The 20,937-nt window shown below is 41.1% G+C and overlaps 1 protein-coding gene across 4 annotated transcripts in view; it reads right to left on the reverse strand.

The window, feature by feature from the left end:
* The window catches only part of Slc18a1 (solute carrier family 18 (vesicular monoamine), member 1), a 51,531-nt gene that overhangs the window by 28,764 nt on the left and 1,830 nt on the right, over positions 1-20,937 (reverse strand). For 2 of the 4 annotated variants that reach the window (NM_153054.2, XM_017312522.2), the window contains exons 2-7: positions 10,718-10,792; positions 8,563-8,834; positions 7,085-7,439; positions 5,592-5,650; positions 1,673-1,756; positions 669-761 (exon numbers count right to left, since the gene is read on the reverse strand). In NM_153054.2, the coding sequence (NP_694694.1) occupies positions 669-761; positions 1,673-1,756; positions 5,592-5,650; positions 7,085-7,439; positions 8,563-8,686 (715 nt within the window). In that variant the 5' untranslated portion in view covers positions 8,687-8,834; positions 10,718-10,792. The remainder of the gene's footprint in view (positions 1-668; positions 762-1,672; positions 1,757-5,591; positions 5,651-7,084; positions 7,440-8,562; positions 8,835-10,717; positions 10,793-20,937) is intronic. The other 2 variants (XM_011242262.3, XM_006509534.4) reach the window with 2 other exon arrangements.

Raw genomic sequence — 20,937 nt, forward strand, 5'->3', positions numbered from 1 at the left:
AACTCCCTGAGTGCAGAACATCCTTGAAAGCTGTAATCTCCATGCCATCTGTGCCAGCAATGTGCTTGGCCTGGGAGAGTGCTCAGCGAAAGGAAAGCTTGTTTAGATAGTCAACATGAGGTCGACGCCTCAAGGAAAACATAAGCCTGTTGTTTGGAGCTGGGGCTTCTGAGTATAGAAAATCTGACTCTTTATTCCTGGCTCTCAAATTACTTTTGATAGCTCCTAAACTCTTATTCTTATCTTTTCCCTGGGGACAACCATTTATCCTTCACAAATTGGTAATGAGGATTAAAAGAGATTACTTCTGTGAAATCAGCAGGGATTCTGGCAAAAGACCAGCTCTCCTGTGGAAAGCACCAGCCTTGTATGAAAGTAGAGGTGATGGGGGCAGTGGTCAGTAATGTGAGCACATTCACTCTCTCGAAGAGATTGGCCTTCAGGATGGCCCCAGGTCCTCCTGCATTTTGTAGCTTTTTATGGAGAAAGAAATGTCATCTTTCCCTAGTGATAGTTCTGAAGGAGTGAACACAATTGGGGGCCAGGGAGGCACAGAAAACACTTGTCTTCCACCACAGGAGGTACCTGCCTCCTGGAGCCATCTTTACAGAGCAGAGTGTGCAATGCCTCATCTCCTGAGCTCAGGCCTTTGCCTAGCTGCTGCTTACCCAGAAGTCCCAAAGCCAGGCCCCCCAAAGCAATTCCCATGGCTCTTCCTCTCTCGTAGTTATCCGTATAGACACTGGCCAGCATCCCAAGCCCTGGATAGAAAATAACAGTTAGAGTTGGCATATGGGAAGTTACTGATCGCTTCCCACAGCCCTTGGTCCCAACCCTGTAATATCTTGAGTGATGGTCTTTATTGGATATTTAATTTGAGGGATTTTATAAGACTTAGCTCATGGTATATCACACATACTGTTCTCCACAGTTGCCTCTCCGTGCTCCCCTACATACAGCTCATTACTTTGGTGCTGACATTGTCAATATTGTTAAAAATGAGAAGCCTTCAAGGAAGGGTAATATACTAATACTATTGTCTAGTTATTTCATGTTTCATAGGATTTTATCATTCCCTTACACACCTCCCTTGCATGAGGAGGTCACAGACCAGGAGGTCAGAGAAAGGAAGACATATGAGTGGACAACTGTATTCAGTATGGTGCTCAAAGAGGAACGTGAAAACTCTAGGTACACGGGAGAGAGTGTGGACTGGCAATATCTGGCAAGTAGACAGACCATCAGGCCATTCAGCTGTGTGAGGGGCAGAACACAGCAGCCTCCTGTGATACTGTGACATTTTTGTTTATCAATACTCAGAAAACTCCAGTGACATTAATGAGATAATCCCTATTAAATTAAAAGCAATGCAAAGGAAGGACCATGGAGAGGCAGTAGATAAAACCCTGAGCTTTGGCTTATTCTTACTTGAGCTGGCTGCACCTGAGTAACATCAGAAGTTAATCTAGGCCAGAAATTTATGGGCCTTGCCCAGAAGTCTACAATCAGTTCATTCCTGAATCACAATGGCTACCTCCATGGATGGTATTCTCCTTAATCTCTTCATGTAAATTCTATGTAGTGCCTAAAGTAGTGATAAAAGTAGTGGTAAGAGGGGTGTGTGTGTGTGTGTGTGTGTGTGTGTGTGTGTGTGTGTGTGTTACAGTATTACCTGCAACAGATGAAAATGAAGATCCAATGCCTTGGAGAGTTCGGGCCACAAACAGCAGGGCATAGGTGCCAGAGAAAGCAAACACTGAGAAAGAGAGAGGGGTTCCTTAGATATTAGTAGGCTGTTTGGGCTCCTGTAAAATAGCCTCCCATCCACCCATCTGTAAGGAACCCTAATTCCAGGGTAGCAGGGGGATTCCTTGGGAAGAGGAAGTACCAGTGAGAGTGAGGGTGGAGAAAAGAGGGTAATTAGGGAGGTGGGTGACCATGGTCAAAAATACATAATATTATGTATGAAACTCGTAGCAAAACCCATTGTTAGATACTGGGTTAATTAGGTTAATTGTCACAGTTAGATTTGGTGATCAACAACATAGCCCAGGGTCATCTGGGAAGAGATGACCTCAGTTGAAGAATTGCCTAGACCAGATTGGCCTGTGGCCACGTCTATGAGCCATTTTCTTAATTGTTAAACAATACAGGAGGACCCAGCCCAACATGGGCAGTGCCATTCCTAGGCAGATGGTCCAGGATGGTACAAGAAAGGTAGCTAAGCAAGCTATTAGGAGCAAGCTAGTAAGCATCATTTTTTATGACCTCTGCATCAGTTTCTGCCTCTGGGTTCCTGCCTTGGCTTTTCCCAATCATGGACTATATACTCTGTAAGCTAAACAAACCTTTTTATTCACCAAGTTCCTTTTGGAAAAAAAAAAACATTATATCACAACAACAGGAAACAAAATAGGATATGAATAAAACCATTTTTTAAATGATTTTTAGGCCAGAGAGAGAGCTCAGTAGGTAACAGTGCTTGTTGCCAAGCCTGCAGCATGAGTGCAATCCCTGGAAGCCTGCAGCATGAGTGCAATCCCTGGAAGCCTGCAGCATGAGTGCAATCCTAGCACTACATGGTGGGAGAGAACCAACTCCTGCAAGCTCTCCTCTTACCTTAATGTGCTCTGTGGCATGCATATAGAGTAAAATAAATAAATAAATAAATAAATAAATAAATAAATAAATAAATAAATAAATAAATAAATAAATCAAGAATTCCTTTAAGAATACAAACAAGAGGGGGAGGAGGGGGAGGAGGAGGAGAAACTGGAGGAGGAGGTCAGCTCTGTTAGCAGGCTGACTTAGATTTCATGGAGGATGTCATTCCGAGCAGAGATGAGTCACTATTACATAGACCTTAAGCATACATGATGAGATGAGACCCATCATTTCATAGAATTAACATATTTAGGGGCTGGGAAGATGGCTCCGCAGTTAAGAACATTGGCTGCTCTTCCAGAGGACTCGATTTCAATTTCCACCACCCACATGGCAGCTTGCAACAGTCTAATTCCAGTTCTAGGGAATCTGACACCTTCACACAGAAATACTTGTAAGCAAAATACCAATGCACATAAAGATAAATAAATTTTTAAAAATTTAAAGGATTAACACTTAAATGTACCAGTTGGGATTTATTGAATGACATTGACTGTGCTGCTCTGCTGGACTGGTGGCAGATGTGAAAAAGAAAAGGCACATGCAACTCACAGTCTTCAAGACACACCACCTACTAGTGACTAACACAACAAAACTGAGAAGCAAACTAGAGAGTTCTGTCTCAAACTAAATTACAGGGTGTGGAGGTTGTGTGATAGACCCAGACAGCCCTCATCCTCAACTCCCAAACAATATCTCCAGAGGGAAAAAAACCTTCTCAAGATCTCTGAACCAGACAAACTTAATCTTCCTGGCCACTCATTATAGGTGTCGCTGGTTGTGTTTTATGAGCTTAGCTGAATGAAGCCCAACATGACAGCACTCCACTCCTCATTGTCTCCCAAACGCACACATTCTTGATCCCTCCTTTTAAAAAAATTTTTTATTTTTATTTTTTGGCCTGAAATGCCCATTCTTGAACTTTCTAATATCTAGTAAGCTCAAATCCCACCACTTTTATGTCCTTAAACAATGGAGTGGCCAATTTGTCTTGCATTACCTGAAACTGTTTTAGCTTCAGAACTGAAATTTACATTGTGCAAAACCTCAGTCGTGGAAAAATCAGGTCAGTTGGTCCCACTATCAGAAAAAAACAATTATTTTCTTTTTCTTTTTTCTAAGTTAATATGGGTCATTATTTGTTACAGTAGTGAATCCCAGAGAGGGGCTCCAGAGAGGAGTGATGGGCATAAGCAACCTCTTCTTGGTTATTTTGCTTTTTTGAGACAGAGCCCCTTGCAGTGTGGGCTAGCCCTGGGCTTACTATAGCCAAGGCTGACAATGACCTTCTAATCCCTGCTTCTAGCTCCTAAGTGCTAGGATTAAAGGCCTGTGCCAGCACACCCAGTTCTTGCTCATTATTTTATTCAAACCTTAAGGCTTACACAGGCTATCCTAATGCCCGAATACATTTTCTTTTGTAGAGAATTAGGCTAACTCAATAGAACAACACTAGTGACATCATAGAAACCATAATTGTTATCTCTCACACACAATGAGGTAAATGGAAACGCCTTTAATCTCCTGTTTCTTGGCAGAGGAGTAGGTAAGAATTTTATGCTAAATAGCTTGGGTTGCAGGTACACTTTGTGGTCTTATTTTGCCGGCTATGGTTGCAACTCCCAAGGCAATCACCTCCTCTACACACATGGATTATATTTTACTCTTTATATGTGTTCTAGAAATTTTTTTAATGAATTCCTAAGTCACATTGGATGACTATGATCTTAATTTGCTCTCTAACACAAGCTGAACTTATGGAAGACGAATGAACACAGCTAATCTGAACTTCCTAATTTTCTTTTCTTATTAGTAAATTGTTATCTTCTACAACTTCATACTTGTATACTCTGGTTCCCACCTATCACCCTCTCCCATTTCTCTCCCAATCCAACCAGTCCTTCCACCTCCCATACATTCCTTGCCTTCTTTAACTGGTTTTAGTTTTGTTTAGTGTCCCGCAGAGTTTGATGAGGACCTTCTCTGTGACCCCAAGCTTAGAGCTAACATCAGAGCCTGGTGACTCCATTTTCCTTCATTCAGTTATAATTTCGCAAGTGGACTTCCCGTTGTCAGCTAGAAAGTCCCATCTCAAGCTCTTGTGTCCGTAAATGCAACTGTTTCTTGTTGAACTTTGCATTGGGTCAGGTCCTACTCTGGGAGGGAAGAGAAGCCGAGAGGGCAGATATGTGATAGAAAACTCAGAAATCAAAAGGGAGCAGCTGTATGATCGGGAGCAGAGAATCAGCAGAGGAACCAACGGTGGGTCCACAGGTGCCTTCCCTACACTGAGCCCCTAAAGTGGGCATCCCCGAGGGCTTCCCCTGTGCAATACTCAGGCTCAGACAGCAAGCTTATTCACCTTGCTGCATTGATTCCACCTCCATTTTATTAGTAACATCAAGCTGATACTGGAGGAGACTTATCATTTACTTTCTGGTTTCTGCAGCAAATTTACTTTCCTAAGGTATGACCTTTAAAGCCCTTAGCTGGAAAACACCAGGCTTTTGGGATTTTTCTAGTTACTATGTTCCAACATCCGTTTTTGTTGTTAGTCACCCTTTGCATACCAACAAAATACTATCTCTTAAAAGATGGAAGGCTTGCAGTAAGCTTGCTCAAGAGATTAGTTACACACACGTTTACACACACAGTTTTGCACACACACACACACACACGCACACACACACAACCCTACCTCCCCAAGTCAATGTACATATCTATACACAGCCCTCGTGATTTTCACTGAATTAAGAATCTGTTCTCCTCTAGGAGATGAGAATGATTGCAATTAGAGGACATGGTTCATGTCACTATCTCAGTCCCTCTTCTAGCTAGCTTGTTCTCTGGGTAACTAAATCCTGCTCTGACACTACATTTACATGATAGACTCAAAGATGCTTAGTGAAGGAAAGCAAATGACTTACTTAGTGTGGAGAGAAACATGATCATAAAGCCAACAAACATGGGGATGTGATAGCCAATCCTAAAACGGAAGAACAAAGAAAGAGAGCATTGAAGCAGGTATTCATATAGTTGGACAGTAAAGATGGGGCTAATTTGAAAGCATGCTTTTAATATGTGAATCCATAGTCATAAATAAACAAACATGCAAATGTTTGGGCCTACCCACGAACAAGGCCCAAAGTATTCTTCCCAGAAAAGGCATCTATCAAATCCTCGGGCTCACCCTAGACGAGATTTCCCGGAAGCCAGAGCTTCCTTCACACTGCATTCAGTCTGCCCTGTGCTCCCTGGCACCCCACTGCCTTCAGTCCACCCCGTGCTCTCTGGCACCCCACTGCATTCAGTCCACCCAGTGCCCTCTGGCACCCACTACATTCAGTCCACCCCGTGCTCTCCGGGATCCCACACAAGGTGTGCTCACCAACTGCCAGCTGTTCTCAGCATCAATACTCACATCACTAAGAAAATGTGAAGCCTGTAACATTTCACCTATAACCTGTTAGGAGACTGCTGTCTCCCAATGGTACCAGAGCCTCCTTCCTTTCTCTTCTAACCACCAATATCAGTGGTTTTTGATCCATGGGTCACAACCCTTTAGAGGATGAGTGACCCTTTCACAGAGGTCGCATATCACATATTTACATTACAATTCATAACAGAAACAAAATTACAGTTACAAAGTAGCCACAAAAATAACTTTGCAGTTGGGGATCACTACAACAGTAGGAACTGTATTAAAGTGTTATAGCATTAGGAAGGTTGAGAACCACTGACCTATGTGAAGCCTGGGCCTCTGTACTAAGCCTGAGTCTGTACTTTGTGGATGGGACATTTTGGTGTTTGAATAAGAATTGCCTCCACAGGCTCATATATTTCAACACTTATTTACCAGGGAGTGACACTTTGAAAGGATTAGAAGGATTAAGAGGTGTGGCTTTATTGGAGCAAGTATGTCACTGGGGGGTGGACTTTGAGGTTTCAAAACTCCATACGGGGGGGGGGGGGTGACGAGATGGCTCAGTGGTTAAGAGCACCAACTGCTCTTCTGAAGGTCCTGAGTTCAAATCCCAGCAACCACATGGTGGCTCACAACCATCCATAATGAGATCTGATGCCCTCTTCTGGAATATCTGAAGACAGCTACAGTGTACTTACACATAATAAATAAATAAATAAATAAATAAATAAATAAATAAATAAATAAATAAATCTTTAAAAAAAAAAACTCCATGCCAACTCCAGAGTCATTCTTTCCCTCTCTGCTTATAGATCAGGATGTAGTTTTCAGTCACTGATCCAGTACCTATAAGCATGCTGTCACACTTCCTGCCATGATGATAATGTACTAACCTTCTGAAACTGTAAGCAAGCCCCAAATTTAAATGTTTTGTTATGGTGTTTCTTCACAGCAATAGAGCAGTGACTAAGACAGAAATTGTAGCTACTGAGTTACCTGTTAGTAAGAGGTCCTACAAATGGGTTAACCAGAAGTTGCATCAAAGCCTTTGAAGCAAATAGAATCCCAATCCGGACATTTTCTTCTTCCAAGAACTCTATCCCTTGCAAGCAGTTGTTTTTAGGTACTGAGCCAGCTTCGGTGACTGGAGGAGGGATGGTACCATTTATCCATGCTACACGAAAAGGTACATGTTCTTCTACAGTCATGGTGGTGTTGTCAAAGAAGGAGAAGGTGGTAGAGAAGGCAGGAGAGGTGAGAGCTTGCTGGGAGCTTACAGAAGGACCCCTAAGCAGAGAAGAGTTGATGTCTTTGAACTCTGTCGCATACAGGAAGGTGGGCACAATGGGCACTGAAAATCAATGGAAGAATGTGAGGAAAATCAAGGACAGAGATTCTTTTTCCATTACTAAGTCAAAGGAATTACTCTGAGGTCCAAGTTTATGTAGAAGGAAGCGACATTATTTAAAGCCTAATGAAGATGACACCGCCCAAAACTACCTATTCGCTAAAGGACCAAATTCTATCCATTATTCAGTTAGTTTTCATGAATTTGTGTCATCCTTACTGGTTAATTTCCCTACTTCTATAGTGTATAACCTGGGCATCAATGCTTGATACAATCTGTAATGATTTTTCACAGATGGGGGCAAAATGGGAAAAAAAATAGAGTAAGCCAATGCACATACTTTATATATGCATATTCACTGATAGAATGTACACATTCCAGCTGAAGTACACCAAAGAGGTTCTGCCTTTTGGAAAAGACCCTACCAGGATGCACTGATGTCAAGACTTAATAATCTCTATGGTGGAGTGGAGTGTGTGTATGTATATTTCCCTTTAATGCAAAGATTCCGTTATTTGCAATGTCAGTGTTTGTGAGAGCTTTCTAAACATAACTTTAACTATTGACTCACAAGAAATGAGGATTGACTATATTGTCAATAAGTCATAAGAAGCCTCTTCTTTAAAGCATATATTCACGCAGGAGGGACAACATGCTAGAACTTATGCACTTCTGTAACGTAGTGTAAAATTAATGAAATATTAGCCAGAACATCATGTGAGGCAATGAGCTGCAAACAAGGCAGGGCTTGGCAAGGACTTGGATGTCCTATGTCTGCCAAGAAGAGGCTGGAAGAGCATCACAGAAAAATGAAGCTCACTGCCCGAGGTGACTCTAGAGTCATCAGTGACCATGGAAAACAAACATGACATCCTGGCTTAGGTCTTCTCTCCCTGACTGGTACTTATGAACTTGGTTTTGTTTAGAACTCTGGAGTCATTAGTCTCAAGTCTGACAGCCTTCAGACCCTTCGGCCTACAATTCCCACCAATCCTCAACAACCTCCATGCCTTTTCCAGATGAAAAACTTAACACGTCTCTGCTCATTGATGGAATCAAACAGGGTCCATGCTGCCTGCTGTGACCCAAAGCAGACACACCCACAGCACAAAAGCCCCACACGTACCCACCACAGTGAGCAGCATATTGTCCAGGAGTAGAGCCACAAACACCACCACCAACACCAGCTTCCGGGACTGCCTCCCTTCCTTCAGCAGTCGCTGAGGAGCACCCAGAACAACCTGGAACATGGCAAGGGCTGCAGGAGGCTGGGCTGGGTAGGGAGTGGGATGGCGGGGAGGCCTTCTCCTCCGGGTGCTTAGGAAGGCCCCTTGATAGATGTGGTCTTCTGTCACCTTTACAGGAGAAAGGGCAGTCTGTCTGGTCTAGTGAAGCTCACTGTTCAAATGAAAAGCATGAAGGGTTATAAGTAGCACACGAGTTTGAATTTTTCCTGCCTCTTTGTTCATTTCTTATATAATCTCAATAATTCAACATTTCCCACAATGCCTTCCAGCAAAGTTTTGCTGTCCAGAGATTTAGGTCTGAAATTACAACTACTGCATTAAATAGGCTCTACAGATGAACAACAGCCTGCTTGTTTCTCAACCGTCAGACACCAGTCTCTCATCTGAGTAGGGTAGACATCTCCTGAGCATCTGTTCTCTCTTCCATTCTAAGTTCTAGATAGTTTTTATTTTAAAATATTGTTATAAAAGACAACTTCTTGAATCAGGCATGACAGTACACACCATAATTCCAGCACTTAGGAGGTGAAGTCAGGAGAAGCATAAGTTTAGGGCCTTGTCTGTACTACATAGAGATCCAGATCACAGCTACACCACAAGACCTGGTCTCAAAAATAAAGTAAATACAAATAAAAGCACTTTTATGACTATGCAAAAAAAAGTCTTAAGTTTATCACCACTCAAAAATATTAGTGTAGGAAACTGCAGCATGCAAAAATACATGTCCCACTACCTGTCCACTGATAAGCATTAAGCAAAAACAAAACAGTTTAAAAAACAAAAATCAAAGACTCGGAAGCTAGAGAGATTTGTCCTGGGTCTCACAACTGATGTCACATGGAGCTAAAGATCCCAAGCTTCATAACTTGTATATTTCTATGTTTTCTGCGGATGTACGATGTTAGAAGTGCTCTTGGTTTTGTATCTAAGCTATAGAACCCTGTTCAGAGAGGTGCACTGCTGTGTAATAAGATAGTAACTCTCACAATGAGTTTCCCTGGTGGACTTCTCTATCTGTAGTTTCACGTTTAGGAACCTGTATCATACATTACAATCATGTCACAGTTGCTCTTCTAACCTCGGGGAATCATAATTTCTCAGAAGATTTCATTTGCTTTTTATGAGGCTTCTATTTCAGTGCCAAAAATAACAATCATTTAACATTAAAGTGGTTTAGTATCATAAAATATATGATACGTACATGGTGCTGTATTCATAGCTTGGCATGTGTATGTAAAAAAGAAGTATGCTTCTGTGATACACTACAGCTTCCACAACGATTTTTTTCTTTGTCGGGTAGTTGTCGCCAGGGTAGAGGGCAGGTATGAGGGGACAGGGAGATGAGTGGTATTGGGGTACGAGATATAAAATTCACAAAAAAGCAATTAAAATTTTTTAAAGAGTTTTTTTTAAGTGTGCTTATTTTTAAGACTAGACTCACGTTCAAGTGCTGGTTACTTACAATCATGACTTTACTCTTTACCTGGCTTGTCATTTTCAAATAATTCTATGGTGAGCCAGTTTCATAATACAAGCAGTAAATAATTTTGAGTGGTTATCTCTAGGATTAAACATCAACCTCAAATGGTAGAAGTCTCCAGGCACTAGTGTCGTCTAAGCCCAGGGACAGAAGAATATCCTCCATGCTATAGTTCAAGGAGTAAGCTCTCAAGTGAACCAAATTCCTGGATAACTCTGAACCAGGAATCACATATAAGTGATCTGAAACCCTTCCTTTCTTTGTATAATAAGAAATTTCAAACTACAAACTTACTTAAGACACATAAAAATCAAAGTAAGATATGACTAAAAAGAAAGCAACAAAAATGAAAAGTTGCTAAACAGAGTAAAATAAGTAGAGTTAGACTAAACGAAAAATAAGACAATATAAACATGACACAATGAGCATACAACAAACAAAATAAACATAAAATAAAACAACAAAAATGGAACTCAACAGTCAAAACCCCCTAACAAGAAACAGAAATTTAAAGGAAGAATTAAACTCGTCCAGAAAGAGAAAACAACTCTTACCTTACAGCTCGTCTTGATGTGAGGCACTCCGAGAGGAACTGGCAGCTGTTGGCAAGGCAGCGGAAACTCTGTTCTCTGAAAGTGGATGTGCTGATGGATTTATTGCTGCCTGTTATCTGAGGGCAGTGTGTGTGTGTGTGTGTGTGTGTGTGTGCGCGCGCGCGCGCGTTAAATCTTTGTCCACAAAGATTTAATTGGAACCTCCAACAGGTTTCATTTAGACCCTTAGCTCTCTGCATCAGAGACAGACAGGGCCAGGGCTCGAAAGGACAGAGGGAGTGTATTTTTCCTAAGCAAAGAGACTCTGGGCTGTGCTGGTTTTCATCTGTGCTTATCTATCACATTACTCTTTTAACTCTTGCCTAGATCTGAATGCAAACTAGAACGTCAGATAGAACCAGCGTGCATCTCCTTCTCTTTGCTTTTCGAAGATGGATCTTGTGCTCCAATTCTTTCCTTAAAAGTAATAAACTGTGAGACGTTTATATGAAGAAAAGATAAGTGCTTACTGTTCTCTAGCCATAAATCCTAATATTTAGGCTGGGGAGATGGCCGTATAAAGACCCGAGCTTGATTCCTAGGACCCACGAAAACATTTTAAAAAGTGACAGTACAAGCCTGTAATCACAGCATGGAAAGGATGGAAAGAGGCTTCCAGGGACTTTCTGGCCAGCCACTATAGCTGAAGCAGCAACCTCTAGGTTTAGTAAGAGACGGTCTCAAAAAACATGAAGACAAATTGAGGAAGACATCCAACATTGATTTCTGGCTTCCACACATATGTGCACACACATGTATTTGCACACGAACATGTAGAAGCACACATAAATATACACAAATCAAACATCTGTGGTCTTCGTACAGGCACAGACTTTTCACTGTGTCCCCTCATCCTAATCCTACCTCAATGCCCAAAATAGCCTCTTATAAATCTTTATTCTGGGGTGACTGGATAGGACAGACAGCACTACAGGACAGACAGCACTACAGGACAGACAGCACTCACTGAGGGATATTCACAGGCACCATAGGTCTGTAATGCATGAAATATCTTCAGTGGGACATTGAATGTAAAGTTTACAAAGAGCCAAATAAGATGGATGAACAAGAGTAACAGAGTTCTCCGATTATGAGCTATCCTAATTATGTGAATTAACTTGGAGGATTGATTTAGGGCTAAAAAGAAAAGAAGGAATGAGCTTGAAAATGTAAACCTAGAGAGAGAGAGAGAGAGAGAGAGCAAGGTCACTAAGGAAATGTGTCATTCCTGTGGATTCTTTTAATTTAGTAGCACAAACCAGCACACATTTGCTGTTGTACAGTTCTGGAGGTCAGAAGTCCACACAGCTGTGTCTGGGTTAAAATGAAGTTATCAGCTGGGCTTTGTTCATTCTGGGGCTCTGAGTGTTGTGGGTCCACTTAAATCCAACATGTATCCAACATAACTCAAACACCAGTCCAATGCAGATGACAAAAAATTATTGTAATCAAGCCACTACTGATTGGTCAGAGCTGGAGAACAGACTCAGAAGCTTAACTGTGACCCTGAAGGGACAGTGCACATCATATTTAAGGGATAAAACCATAGAGCTAGGGGCTAGCGAGGTTTAGCATTTTCCAATCATATTTTGACATAAAGGGTTGAGCAAGGGAATTTCCATCAGTCAGGATAGGAGTTGGTCCCAGGACCTGGGAACATGATCTGGTTTGACTGTACTAGCAAGATGGAGAAGTTGTCCATGAGATGTCTGGACTCACTCAGACAACTTTTTCCTCACAATAGAAGCTGTTCAGCTATTGGGAAGGTCCCCTAGGGCCTGGGACCTTGAATTTAATTTCTCCCTGTGATTAAATGGGGTATGAAAAGTAAATAGTAGTGCTTAGATTAAATTTCTTTTGCTTGTTCCCAACACTACAGATAATTCAATTCAAGAGGCCACCTACAGATCTTGGTTCCTAGCTTTTACCTGGAAAGCCAGTAGCACATGTTGAACTCTCTCTGACCTTCACTTGCAAGAATGCTTGTGGTTATACTGAGTACACCCAAATAGTTCAAGGTCCTGACCCCAGGACCTTAAAATAAGATTCCCTGCATCACCTGTATATTTTAGCACGCAGAGAAAGAGTCACAGGTTTGTGACTAGGATGTTAGCATCTCTAGGTGCCGTTGCCCTATTATCATGAGATGTGGGGAGCAAAGCACATGGGCTCCCCAACATGCTTCTATACTTGTGTCTCTAAGAATAAAAGGGACTATGGTTGAAAGTTAGAGAGATGTATCAGTAAATATATTTTCTAGTTCTGGGCAAAAGGCCTTTTGGGGGTCCAGTTGGCACTTCTGCCACCATGTTCCCTGGCAAGTGTACTTTACATTCTCTGAGGGTTTGGGCATCTCCTGCAGAGTACAGCTGTCTAGGAAAGTACGCTTACATGGGGTTGGAAGAGCATAGAACTATCCTAATTAAAGAAAACTTGGAGATACCACCAAAATCAGAGTGCCCCAGAAAAGTATATGAAAATGTTGATTTAGGGAAACAGAGGGCTTAAGAGGGCAGGTATGGCTAAAGAATGACCATACTTTACATTAGTAGAAATAATAGCAACAATGACAACCACTGTGAACTGCACACTCCATTTTCAGCATATTGCTAATACATAACCATGCTATATGCAATATATGTTATATTTTAAACATGTGAATACATTTTTCAGTGGCAGTGCTTGTATTCATAGCCAGGACAAGTGAGTCTTTACAGAATACTGGTGATAAGCACAGGAATGAGTCTTTTTCTTCCTTTAATTGAATGTTTTCATCTATGTGTGTGTATAGTGGTAGAAGTCAGTAGACTATCTTGACTGTCAGTCCTCCTGTTCTACAGTGTTGAGATGAAGTCTCTGATTGGACAGTATACTTACTCACCAGGCTGGCTGGCCAACCAGCGGGTCTAGTGAATTCAACTCAAGTCATCAGCTGTGGCAGCAAGTGCCCTTACCACTGAGCCATCTAATGTGCTCTAAGATATACATTTGTGTGCACATTTTTAGGCACACACACTCTTTTCAAAAGGTAAAAGCAACCTGGTGCCTTCCGATGGACGAATTAACAAGCGCATGTGATAAGTACTCACAATGAAATCTTATCCATCTTATCCATCTTATCCATCATGGATTAATCTTGAGAGTATTATACTAAAAGTATGTCATTCACCAGAGGAAAAACTCTTTATGATTTCATATGAGGTTCCTAGAATAATGGAATTCATAAAAACAAAAACTTCATGTTTGCTAGGATATGGGGGAAGGAGAAATGGGAAGTGATTCTTCAATGAGAACAGAGTTTCAATTTCACAAGATGAAAAGCTTCTAAAGATCAGTTGAACCAATGTCAACACATTTAATACCGAACTGTATATCTAAAAATATTTAACATGGGGGCTGGAGAGATGGCTCTTCCGAAGATCCTGAGTTCAAATCCCAGCAACCACATGGTGGTTCAAAACCATCCGTAATGAGATCTGATATCCTCTGGTGCGTCTGAAGACAGCTACCGTGTACACAAGCGGGGCCAACCAGAGCAAGCCAGGTTGACTGGAGAGAGCAGAGGTCCTGAATTCAAATTCCCAGCAACCACATGACGGCTCACAACCATCAGTGTATCTATAGTGTACTCGTGTACATAAAATAAATATATAAATAAATATTTAAAGAGAAAAAAATGTTTAACATGATAGGTCTTGTCTCTTTTGATGTAGACTTTTAAAATTTTTTAAGTATGTCATGATTATATATAATATATACTTGATTATCTACTGAGAAATATGTACATATCCATATTTACACACATATACATATAGATGTATATATACATCTACTAAGAAATACATATACATAGAGCATAATGGCTCACATCTTATAATCTCAGCCCTCTGGAAGCTAAGGTAAGAGGATATCCATAAATTCAAAGCAGCCTGGTCTACATAGAGAGTTCTAGGACAATCTAGGCTACAGATTGAACCTATGTCTCATCAAACAAGATGGAAACTAGTCCCAGCTAGTCTCAAACTCACAATCCCCCTGCCTCATCCTCCCAAGAACATGATTGTACATCTTAACTTTACATATTTTCCACATAACAGTGGAAAATTAAAACCTAAAAGAGTAACCAGTAAAAAGCAATAGTTCCATATAGATACAGATATTCTGGTCGCCTCTAGGTCCTGGCAAAGAACTATTTCTCTGATCAGAGCTAAGTAGAAGGGTGAGGGTCTCCAACTGTGTTTCTATTCTTCCCAGTTTAAATGGCTGGCAATTGGGACCTTCAGACAGACAGCTTTTTCTCTGGGCATATATATACACATAAAACAATGACTGGCGCTGAGGTTTGACAGGGCCTGCCACAATGGATGTCCTGTGACTCAGATCTGTAGGGTGTTTTTGTTTCTCATTACTTCCTGTTTCCCTTAGCTGTTCAAATATTTAACAATCACTTCATAATTCCTCTTACTTAGTAGACATCAGAGTCACAGGCCCAGACTATAGAGGCATGGTTCCAAATATATAACCTTGGTTCAGAAGTTATGTCCAGGTTTCTAAAAAAGAACAGGGATATTTAAGGGGGGAGGCTGTAACTTTCTATGGCTGAGGTCTTTATGACATTGGAGAACCTATGGAATAGTGTTGTCTCCAAAGGGTAAGGATCACTCTATGTGAGAGAAAATCAGGTACTTTAACATGCCTAAATTCAAAGCCAAGCATATAGCATACATATATAATCTCAACTCTAGGAAAGCTAAGGCAATTCCAGGGGAGCCCATGCTCCCTTTATCTCTTTTGCATAGTGAGGACCTTTCCTTTCTTCTATGGTCTCCCTACTGCTTGGCATGCCATTCAAAAGACCTCTTTTGCTTCAAGAGCATAAAATTAATTAATTTATTTATTTATATATTTATTTTAAGACTTATTTATTTTAATTATATGAGCACACTGTAGCTGTCTTCAGACACCCCAGAAGAGGGCATCAGATACCATTACAGATGGTTTTGAGCCACCATGTGGTTGCTGGGATTTGAACTCAGAACCTTTGAAAGAGCAGTCAGTGTTCTTAACCGCTGAGCCATCTCTCCAACCCATTGTATTTATTTACTTATGTGTGCATTTGTGAGTATTTATACACATGAAAAGAGGATATATGCACTGTGCCTGAGTGTTGAGGTCAGAAAAGAGTACTGACTTCCCTGGAACAGGAGTTACAGGCAGTTATGAAATAACTCTATTCCTTTAAGGCAGGGTCTCACCCTGAACCCAAAGCTCCCCATTTCTCAGATAGTCTCAGGCTGGTCTCTTCCAAGCTGAGTGTCTTAGTTAGGGTTTCTGTTGCTGTGATGAAAAACCATGACCAAAAAGCAAGTTGGGGAAGAAAGAGGTTTTTTTGACTTATACTTCCATATCACTGTCCATCCTTTAAGGAAGACAGGATGGCAGGAACTCCAGCTGGGCAGGAACCTGGAGGCAGGAGCTGATGGAAGGCCATGGAAGGGTGGTATTTAACTGGTTTGCTTCCATGGCTCACTCATCCTGCTTTCTCTCAGAACTCAGAACCACCAGCCCAGGTGTGGCACAACCCAGAATGGGCCCTCTCCCATCAATCACTAATTAAGAAAATGTCCTAAGGGCTTGCCTGGAGCCAGATCTTATGGAGGCATTTGCTTGAGGTTCCCTTCTTTTCAGATGACTTTCACTTGTGTCAAGTACGTAAAACTATCCAGGACACTGGGGTTAGGAGTATGTAGGGGGATAACATCTTTATTACATGGGCAGTAACATCTGAATCCTGCTTCTCCTGGCTGCAAAATGTCTTAGCCACCTAGACATTTTTGCAAGTCCTAAGTCTTACAATTCTCAATGCCTCCAATTATTCAGATCATTGAAGCACAGTTCATCAGGGCAGGACTGTATGGTAGTGACTAATCCACTTCATGGCAGCTGAGAAAGCTATGACCACCTATACTCTTTAAGGGCATCCCCCCCAATGACCTAACCTCCTTCTATTAGACCCTAGCTTTGAAAGTTCCCCCATTTCCCATTGGTGTCACAGGCTGGCCTTCAAGTTTTTGTCACAGAGGCTTTTGAGGAACACTTGCATAGCAAGTTATATGTTATTGTTTCTATTAATATTACTGAGGTACCACAGGCCCTGAAGAAGATTCACACATTTCCAGAGCCTCTTTGCTAAAGAATGAGAGTGAAGAAACACCACCTTCCATGTGGACCTCAGTTCTGAAACCCACATATCCTGGGCAGTGTAGGCAGAATTTTATCTATAACAGTTGGACTCTCAGCTTCAACAATGGCTCCTTATAGAGTTTGGTCATACACTAACTATGGAAAATTGACCATCCTCATACCACTGGATAAGAGATACAGTGGAGACTGGTGGAGATACTGTGACTTTACTGGAGTGGGAAAGGTGAGGTCACTTAGGAACAATTCATATGTATTCTCTAAATTCAGTTCTCATCAGACTCACTCCTAGTATGTACACCTTTCAATCCTTACTAGGAAATAGAGGGAAGGGATCCCTTTAGCCATCAGTATGGGTCTGAATTATGCCATTGAACAACTATGGGACTGTGGACAGCTTTTTGATTTCTGTGTGCCGCTGGCTGCTAACTTGTAGAGTTTTTGTGGAAGGTCAATGAGTTAAATTAACAGCAAGCAATTAGCAGGCAATGATGAATCATGTGTTTATGGAGACATAGGCAGGAGAATCACTTGAGTTCCAAGGCAGCCTGGTCTGTATAATGAGTTCTAGGCCAGCCAGGGCTACATAGTGAGACCCTGTTTCTAACAACAAGCATTTAAAAGAGTATCTATGTTATAAGTCTCCAGAACTTAGAACAACAGAAGCCATGATGGAAATACTATTCTGGTCTTGGAACCAGCATGTAGGCAACAACACCTGCCAAAAAGGAAAAAGGAGAGAGAACAAAGACCATGGAAGTCCATAGTTGTGGGAAAGTCCCCAAGTGTACTACCCTTGTGTTTTGGCGTCTGTAGTTCTGCTTTGGGCTAAGTGTTCTTGCTAACTGAGATGTGGTTTTATGCGTAAAAGCTCATCCTGGGAAAGGTTCAGGACTGTCCTTGGATGCTGAGAACCCAGTGTAGTAGATGGTAGGCTAATAAAATATTTTCTGTTGGCTTGAACCTGGGTCCGAATTGTCTCTTCTGGTGGGTCCCTTACAGCACCTGGGACATAGTAGGCATGCAGTACTATGTCCCGAGGACTTAATTATCCAAAAAACATGAAGACATGGATTCTGCTCTCCAGAGCCCCTCTATTTGTGAAGAGAATTTCCAAACATTAAATTCCCTAAGTAAATTCCCCTTCAAAGGGCATCACCTTCCCTGACCACTTTAGAGCTGTTACTTCTTGCTCACCAGCAAGAATTTACAAATTGCTCAAGACTTAATGTGAAATATCCATTCCTTCCCATTTACATCGTCTCCAGAGTCTTTGTTCATTTGTTTGTTTTGTGGTTCGAAGTGCTGGAAATAGAACTTAGGTTTTTGGTTTGTTTTTTGTTTGGTTGGTTTTTTGTTTTGTTTTGTTTTATTTTGTTTTGTTTTGTTTTTATCTGCTAAGCAAGGGATCTACCACTAAGCCCTAGACCCTCTTCTCCAAATACTAACTGAAACAAGTATTTCCCCTCTTTGGGCCTTGTTCAACAATAGGGACTTTAAAAAAAAAAAAAGGTATGCAACCTAGCATTTCATTTTACAGTGTTTTACGTGCTATCTCTGTAGGATCGTACATGTTTTTCTTGTCTCCATTATTTAGCCTTGTGTTCCTTATACATATTGTACTGAAATAATGCTATTTTTGCTTTAGAGATATGGCATGGGCACACAGACATAAGACTGGTTAATGGTGAGCCTGGCATAATGTATTTATGTTCCATCTAGCCTGGTATAATGTATTTATGGCTCAGAGCAATAATGAATGTGTCCTTCAGTTCTCTGGAGTTTCTCCAGTGAACACACTATTTTGAGTTCATTACCATTTGCTTTCAGAAGGCATCATTTGAATGCTTTTGATTCTCTGACTGCATTGCAAGTAAGCTAAGGGGGAAAAAAAAACTTTCATAGTTCTGAGATTCAGACTTAGAGACAATGCAGATCATGACCATGATGGAAAGGCAGAGATGATCCAAATTAGAATGTCTCTGGAGCTTTGCCTGAAAACCCCAGATGCTGTAATAACAGCTTATTGCTATCAGAGAAGGGCGTTTTAGCAGATTCTAGGTGAGAGCCTGGGCTTGTACTCTCTCTTTGGATCAGATGCACTCACTCATCTTAGAACTAATTTGATGTTCCAAAATTCCTCGTTGATAATTTGTATCTGGGGTCTTTGTAGATTGATCTGAATTTATACAGAAGAGCTAGGCAAAACATGTGTGCATGGAAGTTATGGAGTCAACAGGCATTGCTTACAGTCTAAGAAGCTCAAAGCACAGGGAAATCACTTTACTTTCTGAGACTTCTGTTTCACCAACTGCAAATTGGAGAGAAATATCTTGTATTTCTCCTTTCTAAAAATCTAACAATTATAAATTAGTCCTCTAAAAAGGACACTCACATAAGGAAACTCAGTATTTTACACCTGAGTGGTATTTTCCATTCAATAAAGAAAGATTCACATTCTATGGGGAAACTTTAGTCACTGGCATGAGCTCTTCCTGCCTTCCCTTCCTTAATTTTTCTTCCTCAATAAATATTTGCAATGAAATACAATTTCACATTTGTACCAGAGTTTCTGGTGCTACTAGCCTTTTTCTTCATTTTAAATCCTTAAGAAGAGCAGGCCTAGAGGACCATGCTCATAATACCAGCTTTGGGCATTGGAGACAGGTGGATCAAGAGTTCAAGGCCAAGCTCCCTCTATAGCTCCAGAGGAAAGTTGAGGCAAGCTGGGTCTACAAAAAAGTGTTTCAAAAAAACTAACTAACTACATTCTTAAAAGCTATATTACATAAACTATTTCCCGTTCACAGATGGCAAGTGAGAGACAGAAGGAACTAATGGCTGTCCCAAGGTCACATTGTGTACTCAAACAGACACTGAAGCCAGGCTTGCTGACTCCAAGTTTCCTGCTCAGGCCACATTCTCTATGCCTGGGCCAGCTACCCTCGCAGTCCTGAGGTGTAAAGGAAGTAAAAGAAGTCACCTGTGCAGATGGTCCTATACCCAGGCACATACAAGCAGCACAAAGTTGACTCGGTAGACTTAAAAAGGACATGAACTTGGGAGGCATAGAATGGCAGGAGATGGAGTAAGAATTGGAGGAAAGAGAATTGGGGAGTAGATTTGATCAAAATGTATTATACACATGCAAAAAAATTCCAAACCATAAAAAGTTTAAAAGAACTACATGACTGGGCTGGAGAGATGGCTCAGTGGGTAAGAGCACTGACTGCTCTTCCGAAGGTCTTGAGTTCAAATCCCAGCAACCACATGGTGGCTCACAACAACCCGTAATGAGATCTGACGCCCTCTTCTGGTGCACCTGAAGTCAGCTACAGTGTACTTGTGTTTAATAATAAATAAATCTAAAAAAAAAAAAAAAAAAAAAAAGGCACTGACTGCTCTTTCAAAGGTTCCCAGCAACCACATGGTGGATGGTGGCTCACATCCATCTGTAATGGGATCTGATGCCCTCTTCTGATATGTCTGAAGACAGTGACCGTATGCTCATATAATTAAAATAAATAAATAAATCTTTAGAGGATTCACTTTTTAAAAAAGAACTATATAGAACTCTCTGTTTACATTCAATTACCTCTTTTAATACTTCCAGCAATTTTATCGAGGATTGAAGGATTGTTACATAGGGACCTGAGATGCACTCAAAGTAGACTTAGGTAACCTGGCTACATTTACTTCATTTGTAACATCAGCTGACTGACTTTTAGTTGAAATGCTTGGGAGCAGGAATGCTTTAGATCTCAAATTTCTTATTTTGCCTTTTTTTAAAAAGATTTTTAAAAGATTTATTTATTTTATGTATATGAGTACACTGTAGCTGTCTTCAGACACACCAGAAGAGTGCATCTGACCCCATTAGACTGGCTTTCAGTAAGGTTTATAACTTATCATCAGTGAGCCACCATGTGGTTGCTGGGAACTGAACTCAGGACCTCTGGAAGAGCAGTCAGTGCTCTTAA

The sequence above is a fragment of the Mus musculus genome, chromosome 8, assembly GCF_000001635.26.
Source record: "Mus musculus strain C57BL/6J chromosome 8, GRCm38.p6 C57BL/6J".
Classification (NCBI taxonomy): Eukaryota; Metazoa; Chordata; class Mammalia; order Rodentia; family Muridae; genus Mus; species Mus musculus.